Source organism: Pleurodeles waltl, chromosome 1_1 (genome assembly GCF_031143425.1).
Source record: "Pleurodeles waltl isolate 20211129_DDA chromosome 1_1, aPleWal1.hap1.20221129, whole genome shotgun sequence".
Taxonomy (NCBI): domain Eukaryota; kingdom Metazoa; phylum Chordata; class Amphibia; order Caudata; family Salamandridae; genus Pleurodeles; species Pleurodeles waltl.
Window position 1 is genome coordinate 129,876,128 of NC_090436.1, and position 22,535 is coordinate 129,898,662.

The 22,535-nt window shown below is 45.3% G+C and overlaps 1 protein-coding gene across 1 annotated transcript in view; it reads left to right on the plus strand.

The window, feature by feature from the left end:
• Positions 1 to 22,535, plus strand: part of HAUS1 (HAUS augmin like complex subunit 1) — a 193,191-nt gene that overhangs the window by 112,457 nt on the left and 58,199 nt on the right. The window contains exon 6 of the mRNA XM_069218857.1: positions 16,636 to 16,701. Coding sequence (XP_069074958.1) covers positions 16,636 to 16,701 — 66 coding nt within the window. The remainder of the gene's footprint in view (positions 1 to 16,635; positions 16,702 to 22,535) is intronic.

Consider the following 22,535-nt stretch of genomic DNA (forward strand, 5'->3'; position numbering starts at 1 on the left):
GGAAAAAAAAAAACACAGCTTAGTTCCAGTGGAAGAATGCAATCAAGTTGAACTTGAACTGAAGGCGCAGTTTGCGCAAAATGGATCCATGGTGCTGGCCCTTTACTCAGCCAGGTTCAGGTTGGGGATTCGGTCCCTTCCCCGACCCCACACGCACACACCGGAAGGGGGACCACACAGCACACTCAGGGACAGTGGCGAAACGTGGTAGGATCTGCAAAAGAAACAAGTATGACTTTTCTTGCAAACAACATTTTTCATTTAAACTGCACCCTTCCTCTTTCTTTCCCTGTTTTATAATCAGCAGGACGTTTTTGGGGCCCTTTGTTATATTCACTGCAGGTTCTGGAGGATCACTTGGGGCTTCAGCCCACACATCAGTACTGAGGTTTTTATCTGCTGCGCCACAGCTTCCCTTTTCTTGCACTGTCAGAAGGGCTGGGGCAGACTCATTCTTTACCAAACCTCCATTCACTGCACTTTTGTCAATTTGGGCCATTCTGTCTCCAATTTGTATGAATGAATCAGATTATTTTCTAGGTATCAGCATAATTTCGATTTTTCCTTGGTAATTTGCAGCAATCACTCTCCCTAAAACCTGATCACTTTGCCATTCCTGTCCTGGTAACGTTCCTCTCCCCAACTGCTCTGTGACTGCTTGCATGACAGATTGCTTTTGTGCGTGCTGCACAGTTTTTATCAAATCTAGGGGAATGTGCATCTCTCTCATCTCTGTCCACCTGTAAGTGGCTTTTTCTCTCAGCTGTTCACATTTCTGGGGCACCCACTTAGCCATCCCCACTAAGGCAGAATTCTGGGTGTACACTTCTCTCTCTGAATTTTTCTCATTAACATCTGCAAGGTAATTGAACCAGTTAGGTGCTAAAACATTAGCAATGAACCAAAAATCAGCGTAAAAATGACACATCTCACGTAGCTCTTGCTTTAAAATCTGACACACATTATACAACGCTGTTCCTTCTACTGTGCCAGAAAACAACATTTCAGTCAATGAATCATTAGTAAAACAAACATGCTTTTTATCTTCAGTGGACACGAATTCAAATGGTGCACACAATTTCATTGGTAACTCTTTTATCTGTGGTACTCTAGCCCTGTCTTGCAAGTACCAGATCCAGTGTATGATTCTAGCTAGGGGCACTATTTTCTTTCCTTGTTCTTGAGTTACATGTACATCAGTTTTTCCTTCTTGCACTGCGCAGAAACCTAAAGTCTGCATTATTTCATTTGCCAAATCACAAGCGCGCAGCTGCATATTATTTTTCACAGTGACCATATACAAAAGTGTTAGGATTTCACTCAAATGAGGGCTATTCTTTTTCCAAAAATCAAACAAGCTAATGCAACTCGGGGTGTCTTGCTCTAAAATCCTTCGTTTTACTTGTGCATTTTGCAACGGTAACTCGTAAATCACATTCTGGTCTCTCTCGTCCGTGTTATCAGTTAAGGAATGCATTTTGTCTGCCAAAAACCCTGGCTCACACGAAAACTCAGTGCAGCTCGGAGCTGTCTTAACCCCCTCATTACTGGAATGGGACAAGAAAGATTCTTCATTTTTATAACTTTCAGCATTATTTTGAATTATTGTATCCTGGCTAATTTGCTCACGTAAATTCCTATTTTCATGTTCCAACTTCCTACATTTCTCCTGCATTTCTCTGTAAGCAGATAAAGGTATCCAGACCTTTCTGATGGATACAACTACCTGTGGATTCCTCACCTCATGAATACTCCCATGGCGCCAGCATTCGACGGAAATCTTCTTACTAGTCTCAGCACGTCGACGAGGACGTCACTCTAGCCCACGCGATGCCGTCTGACGTCATACAGGCAATAAGAGGTCCTCGACGACGTGCGGACGTCAGTTCCCTTTTTTCCGTGCATTCGAAACGGTTATCTTCGAGGGAGCAACTGTTACTCTTGCGGTTACAGTGTATATCTTGCTGCGTAGTCTTTCGCTGTGGAAATAATGTCGCAGAGAAAGTCTGGATTTAAGCCTTGTCGTGAGTGTGGAGGCAAGATGTCGGTGACGGATCCTCATTCCGATTGCCTTTGGTGTTTGAGCTCCGACCACGACGTCTCGACTTGTGATTCATGTTAGCACATGAATCCAAAGGCCCTCAAGGAACGTGAGGCGAAGCTGTTTATGGCCAAGTCAAAGGAGAAACATCACAAGAAGTCTTCTTCCCCAAGACATCGGCGTCATCGAGACTCCCGGCGCCGTAGAGAATCTCGGCGTCATTCGAAGGAGACTCGTTCCAGGTCTCCGGATCGGCGCCGAAGGACATGGGAGGTCAGTCCCACGGTTACGCCGCATCCTTCGACGCCGTTGCCCTCTCCGGCATCTCCAACTTCACCTGGACAGGCGTCGGTGATTGAGGTATTGGAGCCTCAAGTGTTTTCTCCGGCGCAGACGCCGAGGCCGGCGTCGGGGTCGCCTCCGAGACAGGCACCCCAGTATCCGGCTTTTCCCACCCCTGGAGCCGATAGTTCCGCATTCTTGAATGCGATGTATTCCATCTTCCAACAGATGGCTCCAGGGGGTGCTCCGGCTGGGCCTTTGGCCTTTTCTTTGGGTGATCCTGCGCCTCTTCGGCCGGCACCCTTTATGCCCTTTCTCCCGTTTGGGAACGTGGGCTCGGCGCCAGTGTCGGCGCCGGTGGCCGCTCCGGTGGCTTCAGAAGGATTGGCCCTGGGGATTTCCATCCCGTCGACGTCGGGATTTCAGCCTGTGACTCCGGTGGGTCCATCTGCTTCAGCTGCTCTTCCGTCGGCGCCGAAGTTACCTGTGGCGCCGGATGCGGCGTCGGTGGCTTCTGAAGATCGGCGCCGATCTTCGACTTCGGCGGAGGCATTGTCGACTCCGCGTATTGAGCAACGACTTCATTCAAGGAGACGTGCTCTCTGTGTATTAGAAGAGCAGGAGTACCAGCGAGCCCTAGAGGAAGGAGAGCTAGAGGACTCAGGTGATGGGCTGCGTGGACTGGAGTCGGCCAGTGGGCTGGACACTTCCCCTGAGTGGGACCTTTTGTCCCCGGGGGAATATACTGAGGAGGCTGCTTCCTTTCATGCAGTGGTACGGAAGGCAGCTAGTTTTTTGGACCTGCCTTTGCCGGTGGTGGAGGCAAAACAAAACCTTTTGACAGAGGTGTTACATCCGGCCTCAGCCGCGGCGGAGCCTCTGTTACCATTTAATGACGCTCTGCTGGATCCGGTGTTAGAGGTGTGGAAGAGGCCGGCATCTTCCCCAGCAGTTCACAGAGCCGTGGCCAGGAGGTATCGGACGGCTCCAACTGACCCTGGTTTCCTATCTAGGCACCCTACGCCGGAGAGCTTGGTGGTGCAGGCCTCCTGTTCGTCCAAGTCAGCGCCTGGTTCTTTTCCGACGGTGCCTGGGGACAGAGATTCAAAGAAGCTAGAGGCGCAGTCGAAGAAGATTTTTTCGTCCTGCAGTCTGGCGTTAAAAGCCACCAATGCAACCTGTATCCTGGGGAGGTATATTCATGCTCTGATGGATGACATTTCCTCTTCGTTTACAGAGCTTCCCCAGGGTCTTTTGGATCTTGTCTCAAATGCCCAGGCTGCTGCGACCCAAATTATCCAGACGGGACTGGATACCACCGACTCGGTAGCCAGGGCAATGGGCACAACTGTGGTGGTAAGGAGACAGGCCTGGCTCCGTAACTCGGGCTTTTCGGCAGATGTACAGTCCACATTGTTGGATCTCCCGTTTGATGGGGACAAACTGTTTGGAGCTAAGGCTGATTCGGCCTTGGAACGTTTTAAGGAAAGCAGGGCCACGGCTAAGTCGTTAGGGCTCCAAGCTCCTTCTTCCACGGCCTCTTCCAGATTCTTCAGGAGGTTTCGTGGATTTGGGCGTGGCTCTTCCTCCTCTTCCTTTCGGGGGAGATATCAGCAACCTGCTTCTTCCCATCCCTATAGATCTTTCAGGGGGAGAGGTAGGGTCCGCACCAGAGGAGCCTCTCAGCAGCACTCTGCCTCTTCCTCATCCTCTGGCGGGGTGCAGCAGGGGAAGCAGCCTTAGGCTTCCACCATTTCCCACTCACTCCTCTCCTGTAGGGGGAAGATTACAGCATTTTCTCACCAAATGGAAGACTGTTACATCGGACACTTGGGTTCTCAGTGTTGTGGGAAAAGGCTACACCCTTCCCTTTCGGGAGTTCCCGCCCCTCATCCCGCCCCGCCCTTCGTATTGTTCAGAAGAACACCTCCTGTTGCTAGAACAGGAGGTGCAAGTCCTCCTTTCAAAGGGCGCGGTGGAGTTGGTCCCGGAGCAGGAAAGGGGTCGAGGAGTTTACTCAAGGTATTTCCTGATTCCCAAGAAGGATGGTCGTTTGAGACCAATTCTGGACCTGAGGATCTTGAATTGGTTCCTCAAGCAGGAAAAGTTCAAGATGCTGACCCTAGCACAGGTGCTTTTGGCGTTGAACATGGAAGACTGGATGGTGTCTGTCGACTTGCAGGATGCTTACTTTCATATCCCGATACTCAAGTCACACAGGAAGTATCTCCGGTTTGTGGTGGGATCGCAACACTATCAGTTTGCGGTCCTTCCGTTTGGTCTTACTTCAGCACCTCGAGTCTTCACGAAGGTGATGTCGGTGGTTGCGGCAGAACTCAGAAGGAAGGGGATAGCAGTATTCCCTTACTTGGACGACTGGTTGATCAAAGCCAAGTCCCCGGAGCTTGTGTCGCATCATCTGCAGTCAACAACCCAGTTGTTGTTCGACCTGGGTTTTTCGGTGAACGAGCCCAAATCTCACCTAGAGCCCTCTCAGCGCCTCCTGTTCATAGGGGCAGTACTGGATACAACATTGGGTCGGGCCTTTCCTCCGCCTCAGCGGATTCAAGATATTCAGGATTTGGTTCCAATGTTTCGAAATGGAGCGGTAGTTCCAGTCCTCAAGGTCCTTCGTCTGCTCGGTCTTTTTGCCTCCTGCATTCTGTTGGTCACGCATGCTCGCTGGCACATGAGGGCTCTTCAGTGGTGCCTCCGAAGGCAGTGGTCTCAACACAGAGGGGATCTAGAGGGTACTGTCAAGATCTCCAGAGATGCTGCTGTGGATTTGAAGTGGTGGATTGCAAGCAACAATCTTTCACAAGGAAAGCCGTTCCAGCAGTCGCCACCAGTGGCCACAGTCATAACGGATGCTTCCACTCTAGGGTGGGGAGCTCATCTGGGGGATCTGGAGATCAAAGGTCTTTGGTCTCCAGAGGAACAGATGTTTCACATCAATCTGTTAGAGTTACGGGCTGTACGTCTGGCTTTCAAGGCCTTCCTCCCTTCCCTTCGTGGTCAGTCGGTACAGGTCCTAACGGACAATACTACCACGATGTGGTACATAAACAAGCAGGGAGGAGTGGGGTCGTACCTTCTCTGCAGAGAAGCTCTTCGACTATGGTCCTGGGCAAAGGACCATCGGATTTGCTTGATAGCAAACCATCTGGCCGGAGTTTTGAACGTGCGTGCGGACAGTCTCAGTCGCCACTTCTCGGCAGACCACGAGTGGCGTCTCCATCCAGATCAAGTCCGTTTAATCTTCCAGAGGTGGGGGTTTCCTCGGGTAGATCTGTTCGCCACTCGAGAGAACGCGCATTGTCCGTTGTTCTGCAGCCTTCAGTATCCGATGCAGGGAGCGTTGGGGGACGCGTTTCAAATAACCTGGTGCGGCCAGTTGCTTTACGCGTTTCCTCCCATACCCTTGATTCCTCGAGTATTGAGGAAGATTCGCCAAGACCGGGCTCTAGTAATCTTAATAGCTCCGGATTGGCCAAGGAGGGTGTGGTACTCCGACCTTCTCCAACTCTCAATGTGCCCGCCGCTCCGTCTCCCTTTCAGGGCAGACCTCCTCTCGCAGTCGCAGGGGCAGGTTCTACACCCCAACCTCCAGAGTCTGCACCTACATGCCTGGAGATTGAACGGGGCAACCTGAGTTCCTTCTCTCTCCCGCCTGAGGTAGTGGATGTTATATTAGCGGCCAGGCGACACTCCACTAAATCTATCTACGCTAATAGGTGGTCTAAATTTGTTGCGTGGTGTGGAGAGAGGCAGATTGATCCTTTGCATGCTCATCTATCGGACGTTTTGTCTTTTGCTCTATCTCTGGCGCAGAAAGGTTGTGCAGTGGCTACCATTAAGGGTTATTTATCAGCCTTGTCAGCCTTCATATGTCTTCCAGACCAACCATCTTTATTTAAATCCCCTATTGTTATCAGATTCTTGAAAGGTCTTCTAAATCAATATCCTCCAAAGCCATTCGTTATGCCGCAATGGGATTTGTCCTTGGTCCTGACTTTCCTTATGGGGTCCCCTTTTGAACCTATGCATTCTTGCCCCTTGAGGTATTTGGTTTTAAAAACAGTCTTCCTGATAGCTATAACATCAGCAAGGAGAGTGAGTGAGTTGCAGGCCTTATCAGTAAAGCCCCCTTATACAACTTTTTATGGGGATAAGGTGGTGTTGAGGACCAAGGCTGCTTTCCTCCCGAAGGTTGTTTCACCCTTCCATTTGGCTCAGGCAATTACTTTGTCCACGTTCTATCCTCCGCCTCATCCTTCCAAAGAGGAAGAAAGACTGCACCGTCTGGATCCAAAGAGAGCGTTGAGCTTCTTTATTGATAGAACAAAGGATTTCAGGCTGGAGGATCAGCTGTTTATTGGATACGTGGGCAAGAGGAGAGGAAAGGCAGTCCACAAGAGAACACTATCCAGGTGGGTTGTTCTTTGCATTAAAATATGTTACTCTTTGGCAAAGAAGGATCCTCCTGAGGGCATTAGAGCTCATTCCACCAGAGCTAAGTCGGCCACTTCGGCCTTGGCCAGGGGTGTTCCTGTGGTCGACATCTGCAAGGCCGCAACTTGGTCGTCCCTTCACACTTTTGCAAAACATTACTGTTTGGATTCTGAGGTTAGAAGGGACGGCCATTTTGCACGGTCAGTGCTGCAGGATTTCTTGGTTTGACCATTTAGGCACCCACCGCCGGGCGTGGTACTGCTTTGGGACTCTATTCATGAGGTGAGGAATCCACAGGTAGTTGTATCCATCAGAAGAACGAGTTACTTACCTTCGGTAACGACTTTTCTGGTGGATACATTAGCTACCTGTGGATTCCTCACGGTCCCACCCGCCTCCCCGTTGCCTTTCTGGTCTTACCAAGTAATCCTTGAGTGCGCTCCTCTTGGTCTTTGAGGGTGCAATAGATGTGTATATAATATATTTATATATATGTATATATGTATATATCTTTGTGTATATACTTGGTGTGTGTATATATTTTAAAAGAGAAAGTTTTATATATATATTTATATAAAAAGATTTACAGTTATTCATACAATGTTGTGTATTTTTACAATATAATGGGATGTTGCCTTGCTCTTTCATTGCATTGCCTGGTTGTTCTCATGCACGTAAAAAATGATTGGTACTGACGTCCGCACGTCGTCGAGGACCTCTTATTGCCTGTATGACGTCAGACGGCGTCGCGTGGGCTAGAGTGACGTCCTCGTCGACGTGCTGAGACTAGTAAGAAGATTTCCGTCGAATGCTGGCGCCATGGGAGTATTCATGAGGTGAGGAATCCACAGGTAGCTAATGTATCCACCAGAAAAGTCGTTACCGAAGGTAAGTAACTCGTTCTTCTGTCATCATTACTTCCAAAAGACACTTTTTCTACATATGTACAACAGAAATTATTTCTCAAAACACTATCAGGCATTCTAGCTACACATGCATTTTCAAAAATGGTCTGCTGTGCTTCTGTAATTCTCCAAACAGAAAACAATTCACAGTTTTTCTTAGCACCATCGGGCAGTTTACCAACACATGCATTCTCAGACATGGTCTGCCGTGCTACTGTGATTCTCCAAAAAAAACAATTTCTGTAATTCTCCAAACAACAAAAAAACAATTACACTTTTAAAGTGTGCACTTAAAAATCTACCAACTCGTCAACACCCTCTTAATCACCTCTTAATGACCGAACCCACCTCTGGTACCAATTGTAGTGCTTTCCTCTTATTTAGTTTCTAAGCACTAACATAACACACCAGAAATGCACTTCTGAGGTCAAAGAAGACTTTTATTGTTGTTAATTCTTCCCCAACCCCAATTTTTATGTATGACGAATTAGTAGCTTTCAAGTCCGCGTTAATCAAACAAAATATATCAGTTTGCAATATACACAGCAGGTTATATTTATAAGATATTGAATGCAAAGCAAAACAAATACTTCACCGTGTGGGAAACTATCTACAGCTTCATCTTTCTAAGGTCTGCAAGCTGATGACCCCTGTCAGCCGCGAGAAAGAGATTCATCTACCCACACGGGATTGCTGCTAGCTGGCGCCAAGCTCCAGCACGAGGTCCGGCAGATTCGAATCTGACTCTCTGCAGCCTGTTACATTCGTTACAAAGGTGTGCCCCTTCCTCTCAGACCTGGGAAACTGAGCAAGCCTTTTGGAGACTGGCCAGGTCTCCAAGACTACTCCTGTTCCCAAGCTCTAGCGAAGAAAAACAACACCCATGTACTCTCTCTTATCATGTCTAGTCTACTGTGAGAAAAACATCTTGGTTCTCTTGTGCAAAAACACAGCTTGGAAAAATACAGCTTGGATTCTCAACTGCAATGTCTAACTCCATGTTAAAGGCAATAGGCAGCTAACCTAAATATCAAATGCAATGTCATGTTAAAGGCAATAGGCAGCTAACCTAAATATCAAATGCAATGTCTAGTGTCATGTCAAAGCCAATAAGCATCTAAGCTGAATACAAAATGCAATGTCTTATATCATGTCAAAGCCCATAGGCAGCTGAGCTGAATACAAAATGCAATGTATAATATCATGTCAAAGCCCATAGGCAGCTAAGCTGAATATATGATATCATGTCAAAGCCAATAGGCAGAATATCTAATAGCATGTCAAAGTCAATAGGCAGCTAAACTGAATACATCATGTCAAAGCCAATAGGAATGCAATGTCAAAGCCAATAGGCGGCTAGACTGGATACAGCATGTCAAAGCCAATAGGCAGAATACAGAATGTAATGGCTAATGCAATGTCAAAGCCCATCGGCGGCTAAACTGAATACAGAAAGTAATGGCTAATGCCATGTCAAAGCCCATAGGCGGCTAAACTGAACAAAACATACCATGTGCTACTGGTGAACATTGAGCAACTAATATGCGCAGTGGTGAAACACAAAGTCATTGGTCAAAACAAACTCCATCAAATGGCAGTACAGGGTCGTAGTTGGCTAGCCCACCTGTATGGAGTACAGAGAGCACTTAATAACTTGCCTAGAAGGTCACTGGGGGGTCGTACTTCATATGAGTGCCTGTTCGGAACACGAATGTATGTTCCTGATCTAGATGGTCCTGGTGTGGAGGCGGCAGATACGCCCTTTGACATAAATGATCGTGTCACTGTTTTGCAGGATTTACAACAATTTCGTGAAGATAACTCTTCTGCGAGTGCTGCCTCCTCTGGAATTAAGGATGAGCCAGTAACACCTACTGGTTGGATACCCAGGATTGGGGATCTAGTGCGTGAAAAGGTCGCAGTAAAGAAAGAATTTGGTCCTTCTTATCGAGCACCTGTCCCGGTGTTGGGGGTGAGCGGCACGAGAACTGTGATTTTGCCGCTGCTGCAAGGGGCCAAAGGAAATCGTTTTGTTTCCATTAATAATATCAAGTTACAACATGTGGCCGATTCTGCACAGCAGACCAAGAGGGACACCCAGTAGTTCCGGCATCCCTCTCACTACTGGGGAAGAAGTCCCGCTGCAGGTGATTAGCACCGACCATGTTTCCTCTCCGAGCTTGGGGAGGGTGGAAGATGATCTTGCGATTGTTCCACAGTCAACGATTGATATCGATTATTTTTCTCAAGTTGCTGTACGTTCTACTGATGTTTCTGAACATGTGATTTATAGCGTGCATAGGAGAGAACCTCCATCAGCTTCCTTGTTCACTGTTGCACCTTTTGCAACAACTGCCTCTGGCTGCTTCAACGACGCGGATGCGGCTGTATCCAGCTCTTCGTCTTCGCTGTCTTCAATCCGAGGTCCACGTAAGCTACTAAGTTGGCTTAAACGTACATATTTTGTTGTTCCTTGGAACTATTTGTGGCTTTTTATGGCTGTACTGACTATTTTTTTATGGTTGGGATTTGTGGTTACCTTTTTTCTGGTAATACATGGTCATTTTCTTCCGGATCGATCAGACATTGAGCACGTGGAGACTGTGTTGAGACCACATTTTTCGTCTCATATGGTTCAAAGAGACTTATCCCATGTGAACATTTCTGCAATACCAATTCCGGATGGAATTGTGTGGGATAAAGTAATGTTTGAAATATATGGTCCCACTGAATTGATTCAAATACCGTATGTTCTTAAGTTATCAATGAATGATATTGTTATTCCAGGCATTGTTTCTGATGATTGGGATGTGAAGACAGTAGATGCTATGCTAAAAGATTTGCAATATTATACTGTCTATGACGATGAAGATGCTTACCAATTTAGAGATAATCATGGTGATATGTTTTGCTACACATATTATGGACACCACTTTATTCACAAAGCGAGTAGCCCTAAGTCCATCTTTAATTATGTACAATGGGAACATTGCTCGACTCCTCCACAAGGGAGTTCGAAAACGTATAATTATAAATTTGCATATTTTTCTGGGCATGATCAGCGAAGCGCTAAGTCTTACTATTTTAAAGTGACACCGTATTCTAATAAGCAGATTTTGTTGACCGATACTAAATTACTGTATTCTAATTCGTTTGTATCTAAACTTTCGGTCGAAGGATATGAATACTGGTTGAAGACTGTTGACTTGAAAAGTGTTTGGGGTACGAAAAATTGGCAGATGCAAGGCACAGATACATTATTTCAAGCATGCATTATCCCTGTGCAAATGATTTTCCTCAATGACACAGTACAACAGACTAGTTGTTTGGGCTTGGCGTCGATTAGAGAATTGACTTTGCCTAGCATACCTGTCCCTTCTAAATTAAATAACTGGCAGCACTATGTGAATGCTACTTTTAGTGAATTTACGCATTGGGTCCAGAATGGTACGCTTAACGCTTCATCGTTACATCCGGGCGGGTGGTTATTGTGGCCTGTAGACACTAATAAGTGTCATCAACGTTTTGTTACCTCCTCTGGTGGGTTCAGGACTAGTAGGGCAGACCCTCGTTACATTTCAACAGAACATGCAGATATAATAACTACATACAGTGTGGGGAAACTTTGTCAACAATGGTTGAAGTACTCCACGCTGGGTGCAGTTAAGTCACACCTCAAGTTACTGTCTAATTTCTTGTCAGGTCCCAAGGTGCCCCGGAGAAAAAGGTTCTTATACGAAGTGTATAATGAGTTTTGGAAACTTTCCCAGCAGGAGGCTGCAGCCAGGTTAAGACAGATTGATCGAGAAAATCTGCTGCAGACTTTGTCTGTTGTTGATAATGGCATGCATACCCTTTCTGACCGTGTTTACACGATTGACAGCATTGTCTCTTCTGCTATTGACATTATAAAATCAGACATGTCTTCTTTATATCATGGGCAGAGTCAGACACGATCTATCATGCAGCTGGGTTGGACTCTTCAGACCTTGAAGGCGGGTCGCGTTCCATGGCAGCACATTCGTGCCAGAGAGATCTTTATCTCCTTTAATTTAACTCGTCAACAACAATTGATGGCTAAGAAGGAAGCGACGTATGTTATGTTAAATATTGAAAAATTGGAGAAACTGCCTTTTACGGTGGCTGAGATTCCGTCAGCTGAGTGGTTGATTCATGGGGTTATTAATTTGCCTATCTCCACTCTGCAATTTACTTCTTGTTTGAAGCACATTCCTGTGGGAAGATATGAACTATTGGGTGACAGTTACATACACGAGGTGTGGGAGCTTCCTTTTCAGTACAGATGTGTTAATGGTTTGCGGGAAGTTTTTCTTAGCGGTAGCGACTGCGAAACTTCTGTTAGCCATTCCATGGTTTGTAAACAGCTGTCCTTGCACGGAGCGTGTAATGCTTCGATTGCTAACTTAGCTTGTTATCTGAAGGGAGTTCCGGTCCCGGTAATTAAAAACACTTTCCAGGTGCTTTCTAACGGCAGTTACATTGTTCTTAACAGCGAATGCTGCTGTGGCATGCGTGCCGGAATAGTTTACATCGTCGTTGTCAACAAGGCCGTTACGTGCTGCGGGAATGTGTTGTTTCCCCCTACTGAATTTAGGGAGGTAGCGGACATCTGGCCTCATATTGCTACTTCCAAGGTTGATTTTGACAAGTTGAGTCGGCTGAAAGCTTTATTGTTTCAAAAGCATGTGGCCCTTACATCTGCTAGCGAGACCTACGCACTTCAAGTGGCAAGGTCATCGGCGGAGATACAGTCCCTTTTGAATACTAACTTTCCGAGTCACTTCGGTGAACTTGTGGGACGTATATTTAATGCATCCAACACTGCTGGTATTGCTCATTTTTTCAAAGCCGTTGGTGTTGGTTTCGTTCACACCTTCTCTTTCATATTCGGTTTGATACCTTCGGCTATACACTCTATTTTCGGAAGCACTTTTGGGGGTTTCCCAATTACTTTGGCTTTATTGGCTGGAGTTTTGCTATTGTTGCTATTTTTTCGCAATGGCTGTCCCGCCGCAACGAGATCCTGTATTGCTGCTCCCGTCAGCGCAGCTGTGTCGTGAACGCATGATGCAGTGTTTTGGAGCAACACTCCTGGCTCATTTGGAGTGTGACTGGTCTTTGTCGTTCCGACCGGTTTTGGATTGTGTGCAACCCGTGTTTCGATGCCTTTGGTGCTCGTTTGAACATGCACTGGCTTTCTGTCTCTCACTGCAGCGCTCTCCAGTGGTTGATCTTGATCTGTTGATGTTCCCGATTAGGGCTCATTCCCAGACTTGTGCACTACGGTTGTGTTTGCTTCGTGAAGCGGATTATGAGATTCCCTTCCTGGAGGAAGATGGTTTTGTCTCTTTCCTTGGCACTACACGGGGTGCCGCCCTGAATGGTTTTGGGGCTTTGGAACACACCTGCTCCATGGTACTTTGTGGCGTGGATCTTCCGATATTGACATATCTCGAAGTGGAGGAGCTTCTACGTTCTATTGCTTCTGTCTGACAATTGGATTTTTTTTTTTCTCTCTCTCCCGACTAAATTGACACTATATTGCAATTCGCTCTCTCGTCACATGTTTCCTAAATTTATGACTTTGCTGTCTTCTCATCTTGTCGAAATGTTGGGTTTAAATTTAGGTCATGTTTTTTTTTTATGTTGTTAGAACCACTTGCTACCGACAAGGGGAGGGTGTAGTGTGGTCAGTTTTACGTATATTTTGCGCATTAGCTTCAGGCCTTAGGCCTCTGTGCACTTTGCCCTAAATATATTTTATTCATTTGCTAACAGCTTAGAGCCTCTGTGCACTTTACTCTAAATGCTTTCTATTAGGCTTCGTACTGTTATTTTACAGAATAGCCAGTTCTACGGTGTTGTTTTTTATTCATATCACATTGTTTTGCCTACTTCAGCACTGGAGTTCTTCATAACATATTCACTCTGTGCTTTAGTCAAGGATACTGTCTGGTACATTGCCGATAGACGTGGTAGGAGTCTAGACTTGCCATTCCTGCGCAGGAACATTTTGTGATCACGATGACATGTTAGTTATAAAATCACTTCCTTGTCCCAATACATCAAGAGGGAGATTCCGACCAGGGAACCACAACTAGACGCTGACTGCCTCGTTGCAGATGCTGAACCAGATCACAGGCCTTTGCTCAGGTATGAGTGTGTCCGTCTCCCTAGTGATACAGAAAGGCAAGCTGAAAGCTTAACATGCTGTGCTCTAAATAGAACAAGCAGAGGGAGAGTAGAAACGGTTAGGAATTATGATAGCTTTATTTCTATGTTTTACTCTCCTGGTTACTATATCAATCCTACTATGTTGTATTGTTCTGGTTATTGCGGCTCACGCCTTAATATCTAAAATACAGTCGTTTTATTAAAACATTATATAAAACTTATACTGTCTTTGTCATTTGTATATGAGACCATATTGTGAATGAGAGAGTTGGTTTGGATCTGAGTGACCACGACTTCCCTGAGAAGTTCCAAAGATGTCATGCGCTCGGCTGCCCAATCATTTCTTCCCCGTGGGAGAAATGAGGCACTGCTAGTTAGCCGGAGCAACAACCGGATTTAGGGTGACAGAGTTCCTTACACGTGGGTCAGACTCAGTCCCCCACAACGTTATCGATCCTGCTGCCTAGAAATCCAGTAGTCTCATTTAGGATAATGAGAGCCCACGCGACAAAATTAGTTGTAACATAATTAAGAATCCAAGAAATGCTTTACACTGTACCTTTCCCAAATGTGATACGCTTTATATAGCAAATTATCGGTGCAAGATTCGAACTTCGGATTAAAAAAATACAGGAGATGCTGGGTGTGAGGAATTTGGGCAGTAATAGACAGTCCCAAAGAACCCAAAGAATCTCTCCCACCATTCACCTCGGAACTCAAAAATATCGTCTGCGACATCCAACAAAGATCGTCCCTCAGCCCCACCCTCCTTAACACATACATGACCCCTCTGGCCAACACCGTCAGATCGCGTGGACTTAACATCATCTCTTATGCTGATGACACCCATCTCATCCTCTCGCTGTCGGAAGACCATCAGAGCCAACTTCCACAGATGTATGATGAACATCGCTGACTGGAGGAAGGACACATGTCTCAAGCTCAACATGGACAAGACTGAAGTCCTCATCTTTGGGAACAACACCTCATCATGGAACGACGCTTGGTGGCCTGCTGAACTCTGTCCTTCCCCCGCTTGAATGACCACCCCCTTGGCAACATCTTGGACAGAAAGTTATCTATACAGAAACATGTACACGCAGTCTCGTCCGCCTGCTTCCACACTCTACACATGCTCCATAAGATTTACAGGTAACTCCCAGTCAACACCAGAAGGACTGTCACTCAAGCCCTCTTCACCATAAGGCTGGACTACACTCTTTTCATAGGAATCACTGCACGCTTCCTGAAGAGACTACAGACAATAAAAAACTCCGCTGCAAGACTCATCCTTGACCTCCCCAGACAGACTCACCTCACCCTGCACTTCAAGAAGCCACACTGGCTCCTGATCCAGAAAAGATGCCAGTTCAAGGTACTGACCCATGCATACAAAGCCCTGCACAATGAAGGACCAGCATACATCAACAAACGAATGACCGTTCACCAACCAACCAGACCCCGGATTCGCCGATCCAACAGCAGAGGGGACATCTGGCAGCCAATGCTTGGAACAACCTTTCCTTGCACCTCAGAAACAACGCATTGCTCCGGAAATTCAGGAAAGGACTCAAGACATGGCTGTTCGAATGAAAAGAGCATCGCGAAGCAGCTAGCAACTCAAGCGTCTTGAGACTCTCACTGGTGATTTGCTGCACTTTATAAATCCTGATTCTTGATAGACTACATACTGTAAGGGTGCATTTTTTGCATAGCACAGATTTACCTGATTATAGCTTCAGAAATATAAGGCACACGAAGCTAAAGTGATTTTTCCTAAGACTCATTCTGTTCAGATACTAGGTTTGGAATTTTACCCCGAAGGTCGGGAGAATTTTTACTCTTAGCTCTTTAAAATGAAACTCTTGCCTTGGTTATTGTTCAATGCAATTCCTCACGTTTTACCTTGGACATAGCTTTTTATAAATTAAGCACTCTTGGTTGTTAAGTACTTCACTTCACAAAAGATTTTGAGTCTTCTGTGTCATTTTTTTATTGCCATTTGTTATGACTATAATATGGACGGCCGCAAGAGCAAAAGTACTGAGTGCAACTGTGACCTTGGGGCATGAGACAAGTATTCAAACCTTAAAACCAAATTGAAAGCACTGGGAACAGTCCATGGCAGATAAGGTTCATAATTTTCCCTTTTGTTAGACTATATCCTATTCTGTTGAAGCAAGGACGTATTGACCATACTTGGACTCTGTAACTGTCCCATTGCTTGCCTATTTCGGGATGTGGCGACGACATAATGCTCTAAATAGATGAAAGCTCAGTCATTTGTAATCGGCACTCAAGGAACACAGTCCACAAAATAACGCAGGGGTTATCTAAGTGCCATGACTCTTAAGGTAGACACTGGCAAACATTCCTCTCTTGTGCTCCAGTTCTAGTTAATGCCTTTGGTTATAGCTTGTTTATATGGTTAAAGCTTGTTTATAGCATAAAAAAATAAAGGGCCTGATTTAGAGTTTGTCGGAGGGGTTACTCCATCACAAACATGAAGGATATCCCGTCTACCGTATTACAAGTTCCATAGGCTTTAATGAAATAGTAATACAGTAGACAGGATATCCATCACGTTTGTGACGGAGTAACCCCCTCAGCCAAAATCTAAATCAGCCCCAAAGTGTCATAAACCACAGATAGACCCACAGAGAGCAATGTGCTGTGTATAAACAGATGGGTTGTTCAAGATTATCTAATGTTGGGACAGTGCTGCAAAGTAGTAACTATTAAACTGCTTCTCTGTTTTAGAGCTGCCTGGCTGCCAGTGGGGATGATCCTTCCTTACATCATCAGTCGTTGGTGGCTCTTTCGGAGGTTAGTACTCTTGCACTGATTTTTCTCAAATGGTCCGTATTTATGATTATTGCATACCTTTGTACACACCAGCTTAGTAAGGTAGCAAGGCCTAACCAAGGTCCACTATTTGTATAGGTTTTCTTTACGCTAGGTCAAGTATTATACTACATCTGACAGCATAGGGTGCCTTGTCACCAGTGCTCTGACCATCATGTTTGGGAAAGCTGAAGAACTTCTTTTGATTTTGTTAAATTCACTTTAAACTCAAGACACTGACAAGACTCATTTTTCTAGGAGGATGGACAAGGAGCGCTGCAGATCAGCCACTGGATTTAGTATATCTAATTTATTATCAGCTACATGGTCAATTTAAATGTGTTTGCTGATGCAGAAACCAGCAATGGTACTGTACACACCTTGTGTCAATGATTTCATAGTTAGGTCGAAAAGCAGCAGCATAGTGCCTTGGTAATCATCAAGCTCCATCTTCTCATACTTTTGCTATTTGAGCCCTGAAAGTAGCCATAACCCACAACTTACTAAAATTTTGTGCACAATACCCCTCTCACACCATTCACTGATTGGACAAGCATACCCATGGTCTTGACAAGCGAATAGTATTTAAAGGACTTCACCTTTAAAGTAAAATTATGCCTTACTAGTTTAAATGCATTACTCTTTGGTATTGTTGTCATTGAGAAGTCCTGAAAGAGCTGTATAAGTTGCCCTTACAGATTAGCGTCTGCTTATATCCTTGCCGCTGTTTATTCTTTCACTTTGAATAAGTGTGCCAGATTCCTGTGGCCAATTGGTATTAATGTGAGCTCAGTTGAACTTGATTAGGTCTGTTCTCTGCTGATCAAGCACAATGCTGAAGATGTCCCACATTGCACAAGAGGAGATCTTTGTGCTAATAGATCATCATTAATTTCTGCCACTTGGAGATTTGTCTAGTCCCCTTCAATTCAAATATTGTTGCTTGTCAGTTTGTTTTCAAAAACCCCCCTGGAGCATGATATGGGCTTGCATTTGTTCCTGCTCAGCTAAGAATACATCTCATTAATGGAAGTCTCCTTCTTGCCTTATAGTGGCTCAGTCCACTATTTCTGGTTTACACCTGTGGTATGTGCTCTTATCTTATAAGTAATATGGCAATGTATTTTCTCCTCCTTCTATTTTGATGTTTATGGTTATTGGATTCTGTGTCTGTACGATGTATTCTGCATCCTTTGAGTTGTTGTTGTATTCTGGAACTCTGGGCTTTGCAGTTGTTAGGGTTGTGGAGTCTGCCAGACATCTCTTAGGTTGTGGACCCTTTATTGGAAATAAAACGTAAAGAAATGTCTTCCTCCAAACTGGATTTGAATTTCGGATTATTTCTCTTAACCCCATACTACAACACCCTTGTTTTAATTATCCTTCCACTCTTATCTGCTCCCTAAGTCTCTGTGGCAACATACCTTAGCAGTGAAAAACACATTCTACTCTATCTTGCAACAGGTAAACCCCCACAGCCCCTAAATTGGTGCTTTATCAGACTTCTTTTTATAGGTGACTGTAATCAAGCAAAGTAGTAAACTTATTTGTGGCATAGTCTTTCAGAATGCAAGGTGCAGACTGTAGCTTGGATGTAAGTCACATATGTGGTGGTTTAGCGGATGGCTTACCAGGTGTGAGGTAATGAAAGCATTTAGTGGTGAGAACAGTGCAGCAAGTGTGTTGCAGAACTCCATAAATTACTTGGCTCCGATCGGAGAGAAACAAAAGTGCTTGGAATCGGAATGCTGTCCATTAACAAAGCCTACTTTACTGATACTTTTATTTTATTTCCTATTAAGGATTGTACAATTGTGCATTATTTTGTGATAAGCCTGGAATGCAAAAGTGGGATATAATTTAAAAAGGGCCAAGTGAGAATGCCCAAAAGCTGCTCCTCAAGAGTTACTTTTAGGGTTTCAGTAGGTTTCAGACTTTCCAGTAATAACAGCAGTTCACTGGGAAATCTAACAACCATGGATACTCAGAAAATCTGACCATAGTATCAATTATTGATATTTCGAAACATTGTTTCATAATCACAAAATACATCTATTAAAAGAAAAACAGTTAAAACGAAGTAATAAGTAATAAAACGAATAAAAGCAACAATAAATATCAATAAAAACAGCAAGTGCAGAAATCCATCAAGCAGTTATAATCTCTCTTCATGTGCCTTTTAGTACTTTGCTTCTAATTATCCATACTGATGTCAGGAATTTGGAGACAGCCACAATTGAGGTGGTGTCACTTTTGAATATTCTATATGCCTCTCCCCTCATCAATAGATAGTGATCTGCACATAGAGACAATCCATTTGAACTTTTGTTTCACATACAGTGGATTAAAAAAACACATGCTCTTCATTTTCACTTTAAGTTATGCAGCATGGGCAGGAGTCAGATTCCTAAATTTACCTTCCTCCAATTCACAGTAAAAGCTGAGACAGGTAAACACCTGTACCTAAATTGTAAGCATAGGGCTGGTGCCATGCCGGTTGTATGAAATCCAGGAACTCCTCAGCCTTGCAAACGGACTCATGGAGGAGAAACACAATTGTCAAACTCCCTACCAAGGAAGTGTGGTCTCTAAGACTGCTAGCTGTCTCTTTCACCAGCTTTTTCACTGCAACAGCATCTCGTCTCCAAACAGACTCACTCCAAAACTTCCCTAGACCCAAGTTGAGCTAGCTCTTTTTGATCAACCAACTTTCCCCACCCCATTGGCCAGGATAATGTCCCTCAAGCCTCCTTCAGGTGGCACAGTTAATCAGTGCTCCCAACTTGAATCCATTACAGCAAAGGTTTTAACACTAATGGTCGCTATCTCATGGATTCCTAGACCTAAATGGAGGGGGACCAATGGAGTTCCCTTCTCTAAACCCAAGAGTCCTTTAAGGAAGTTATTTTCTGCTATGATTAAGGGACTAGTATTGCAATGGCCCCATAGAGTGTCGCCCCCACACTTTCCACCCCCTCCTTGCTTGCACCTTGTAGATTTCTACTGCTGGGCGAACTGGGGACCAAGCTGTTTTTTAAAGCATATTTTTGTATGGCATCCACCCGATGTTTCATAATTAGTGTGCTCCTTAAAATCTGGGGTTTCCATGATCCTGGCTCCTCTAGCCTGATGCCCAAATAGTCAAACTCCTGTACCTTTCCTGGAGTAGCTCATATATTTGGTCTTAGTGGTGCTAATTTCAAGGCTAAAATCTCAGCAAAATTGGTTGAAGCTATCGTGTCATCTGCGAAGAGGAGTGCTGGTATTTTTACCCCCCACCAGGGAAGGGGAATCATTCACACAGTTGAGTATGTAGGCAATACAGTTGTTGATTGTCAGAAGGAAAAGGATTGGGGCAAGAACACAACCCTGCTGTGCACCTTGGTTGACAGGAAAGGCATCCGTGAACTCTCCTTTAATCCCACACCTTACTTTCACAAAATTCCCCTTGTGGGACAGTCTGATCTAGTGGAGGTCAGGTAGGGCACTCATTACCTTGAGAACTTCCCAGAGCTTCCCTCTGGGGACCAAGCTAAAGGCGGCAGCCAGGTCATAGGGGTTGCCCTTAATCAAATCCACCACCTTCCTTTTGACCAAAAAGAGCAGAACGACCTGATTGATAGCCCTAACTTTCTTCCTGAAAGGTCTGAGAGACTCTGGTTCTCCTCACACCAGTCTAACAACCTTTCCAGCTTCTGCTTGCAGAATATTTTTTAGGAGGTTGTGAGCAGACTAATGGGGCAGTAATTGGAAGGCACACTAGGGCCCCCCTTTTTAAAGATTGGCACGATCTTCGCCCCTTTTTAGGAGGGGGGAATTGCCCCCTCCGCCGCAATGACATTGGAGACCACATTAATATAAGAGATCCATACCTTGGGATTTTATCCAGGCCAGTGGTATTCCCAGGCTTAAACGAGGCCACTGTGTGTCCTTGTTTTCTCAACAGAGAAAGTTACCATCGGCTGCATTCTACTGAAGGTACCCCACCCTCAAACTGGCTCTCATCTACCACTGTGGAGGAATACAATTTCCCAAAGTGTGCAGTCCACTCACTATGAACAATAGAAGTTTCTGCATGGTTACCCAGATTTCCTTCTCTCCTGCTAACCACTGACCAAAACTTTCTGTTTGTTACTTACTATGCCATCCTGTAGATCTGCCCACATGACCTCTTCCCATTCTGCTTTTGCTGTTCTCAGAATTGCCTGATAATGTGCCCTATGCACCCTAATGACTTGGATGTCCCCTCTCTTTATAGCTTGCAAGAACTGTACCTTGGACTTTCTACACTTGCCATTAAATCATCTCCTTTGTAGTTTGGGAGCCCATTTCCTCCTCTCTTTAGTTAGAACACTTCTCAGCTTATCAAAAGCTGTGAGGTGCTCAGCCAAGACCAGGTCGTTGTTCTCCCAGTTTGCACACATTCTCTCCATATGGGTAGACAAAATTGAGTACAGGGTGTTGACTCGGTCAGGTGAGGTTCCTATCTCGCATTCCTTCAGCTATTCTTGATTAAAGGCTGTCCATGGCCCTTGTCCGCATCTGCAGCACTAAGCAGGGTCATTGAAACTTTTAACCTTAGCGTCAATGGGTTATTTCCGCTCTCTTCTCTCTCCACTATGGCCATGTCATCCAGTTTACTCCACATTCTTACATCTAAAAGAATGTAATTGATTGTACTCCGATAAGCCCCCCTTCTAAAGGTCGGGGCCAGGCACTTATCTGAGAGAGAACTGCCATTGCATGCCCTAATCCAATGGACAAAAATGAAGTCCGCAACCTGAAGCGCAGCTCTTGAGAGAGGTCTCTCTTTGGAGAGGCCTAAGTCTGGGATACCTCACAGCAGTTTCTTATCTCTAGTCAAATCGCTGGTCAAACTACTTGACTCAAACGTCAAATTAAAATCCACAGCTACAATCACTTGATGGGTACTTACATATTAATCTAGTACTCTATCCAGGAGCTGTAATGCTTGGGATTCTTGTCTATGGCTGCTACTCCTATTGTAAATATTGATGAGCAAAAGTGGATATGAGTTGGCCCTTCAAAACAGCGATCTCTGAACGTCCAGGGAGTCCAAATACTACAGCGTACCTGTGTAGCAGAGTGGCCCGGACCAACACCAAAAGCCCACCGAGAGACACCCAAGTACTTGGGATGTTGTAGCTCCTGAAACCACACCTATTCACCTGATCTAACTCCCATGTTTCCTGAATAGATCTCTTAATTGGCCACTGATTCCAGCAATCTTCAATTTAACAAGAGAGTCTAGGGTGGGGAATGCGTGAGTTGGTGCAGTGGTACCCCACAGTCATTTCTCCTCGAGTTCTCTGAGCCGGAGGCATTGGTAAATTAACTGCACCAGGCTTGGTAGTAGCACCCAGAGTACCTGGGTGTGCTCCCTGCTCCTGCATGGAACACATCAACCTAGCTGAGGTAGGTATCAGATTGTGAGCCCACCTTTCCATTGATCATGAGGCTATCCTGGAGACAGTCGACTTCTGGTAAAGTGAGAGGGAGTCAGTTGACCTCTGCTAGTGGGGAAATGAGGATTAGGTGGAACAAAATTGCTGTGTGAGCCCCGTTCTGCCATTACCCCCTCAAACCACCCACTCCCCCCAAAACCTTGACGATACTGTATTGGCCTAATCTCGGCGGCTGTAAAACTGGGCTCCTCCTCTTGCTCAAATGGCGATTTAAAGAAAAGCCCAGTGGTTGCAGGACGATATTAGATCCTACCTGGTTTGATCGTGCAGTAGAGATAAATAAAAGATGCACAGTCACCGGGTCCTTAAAGTTCACAATACAGTCGCCCC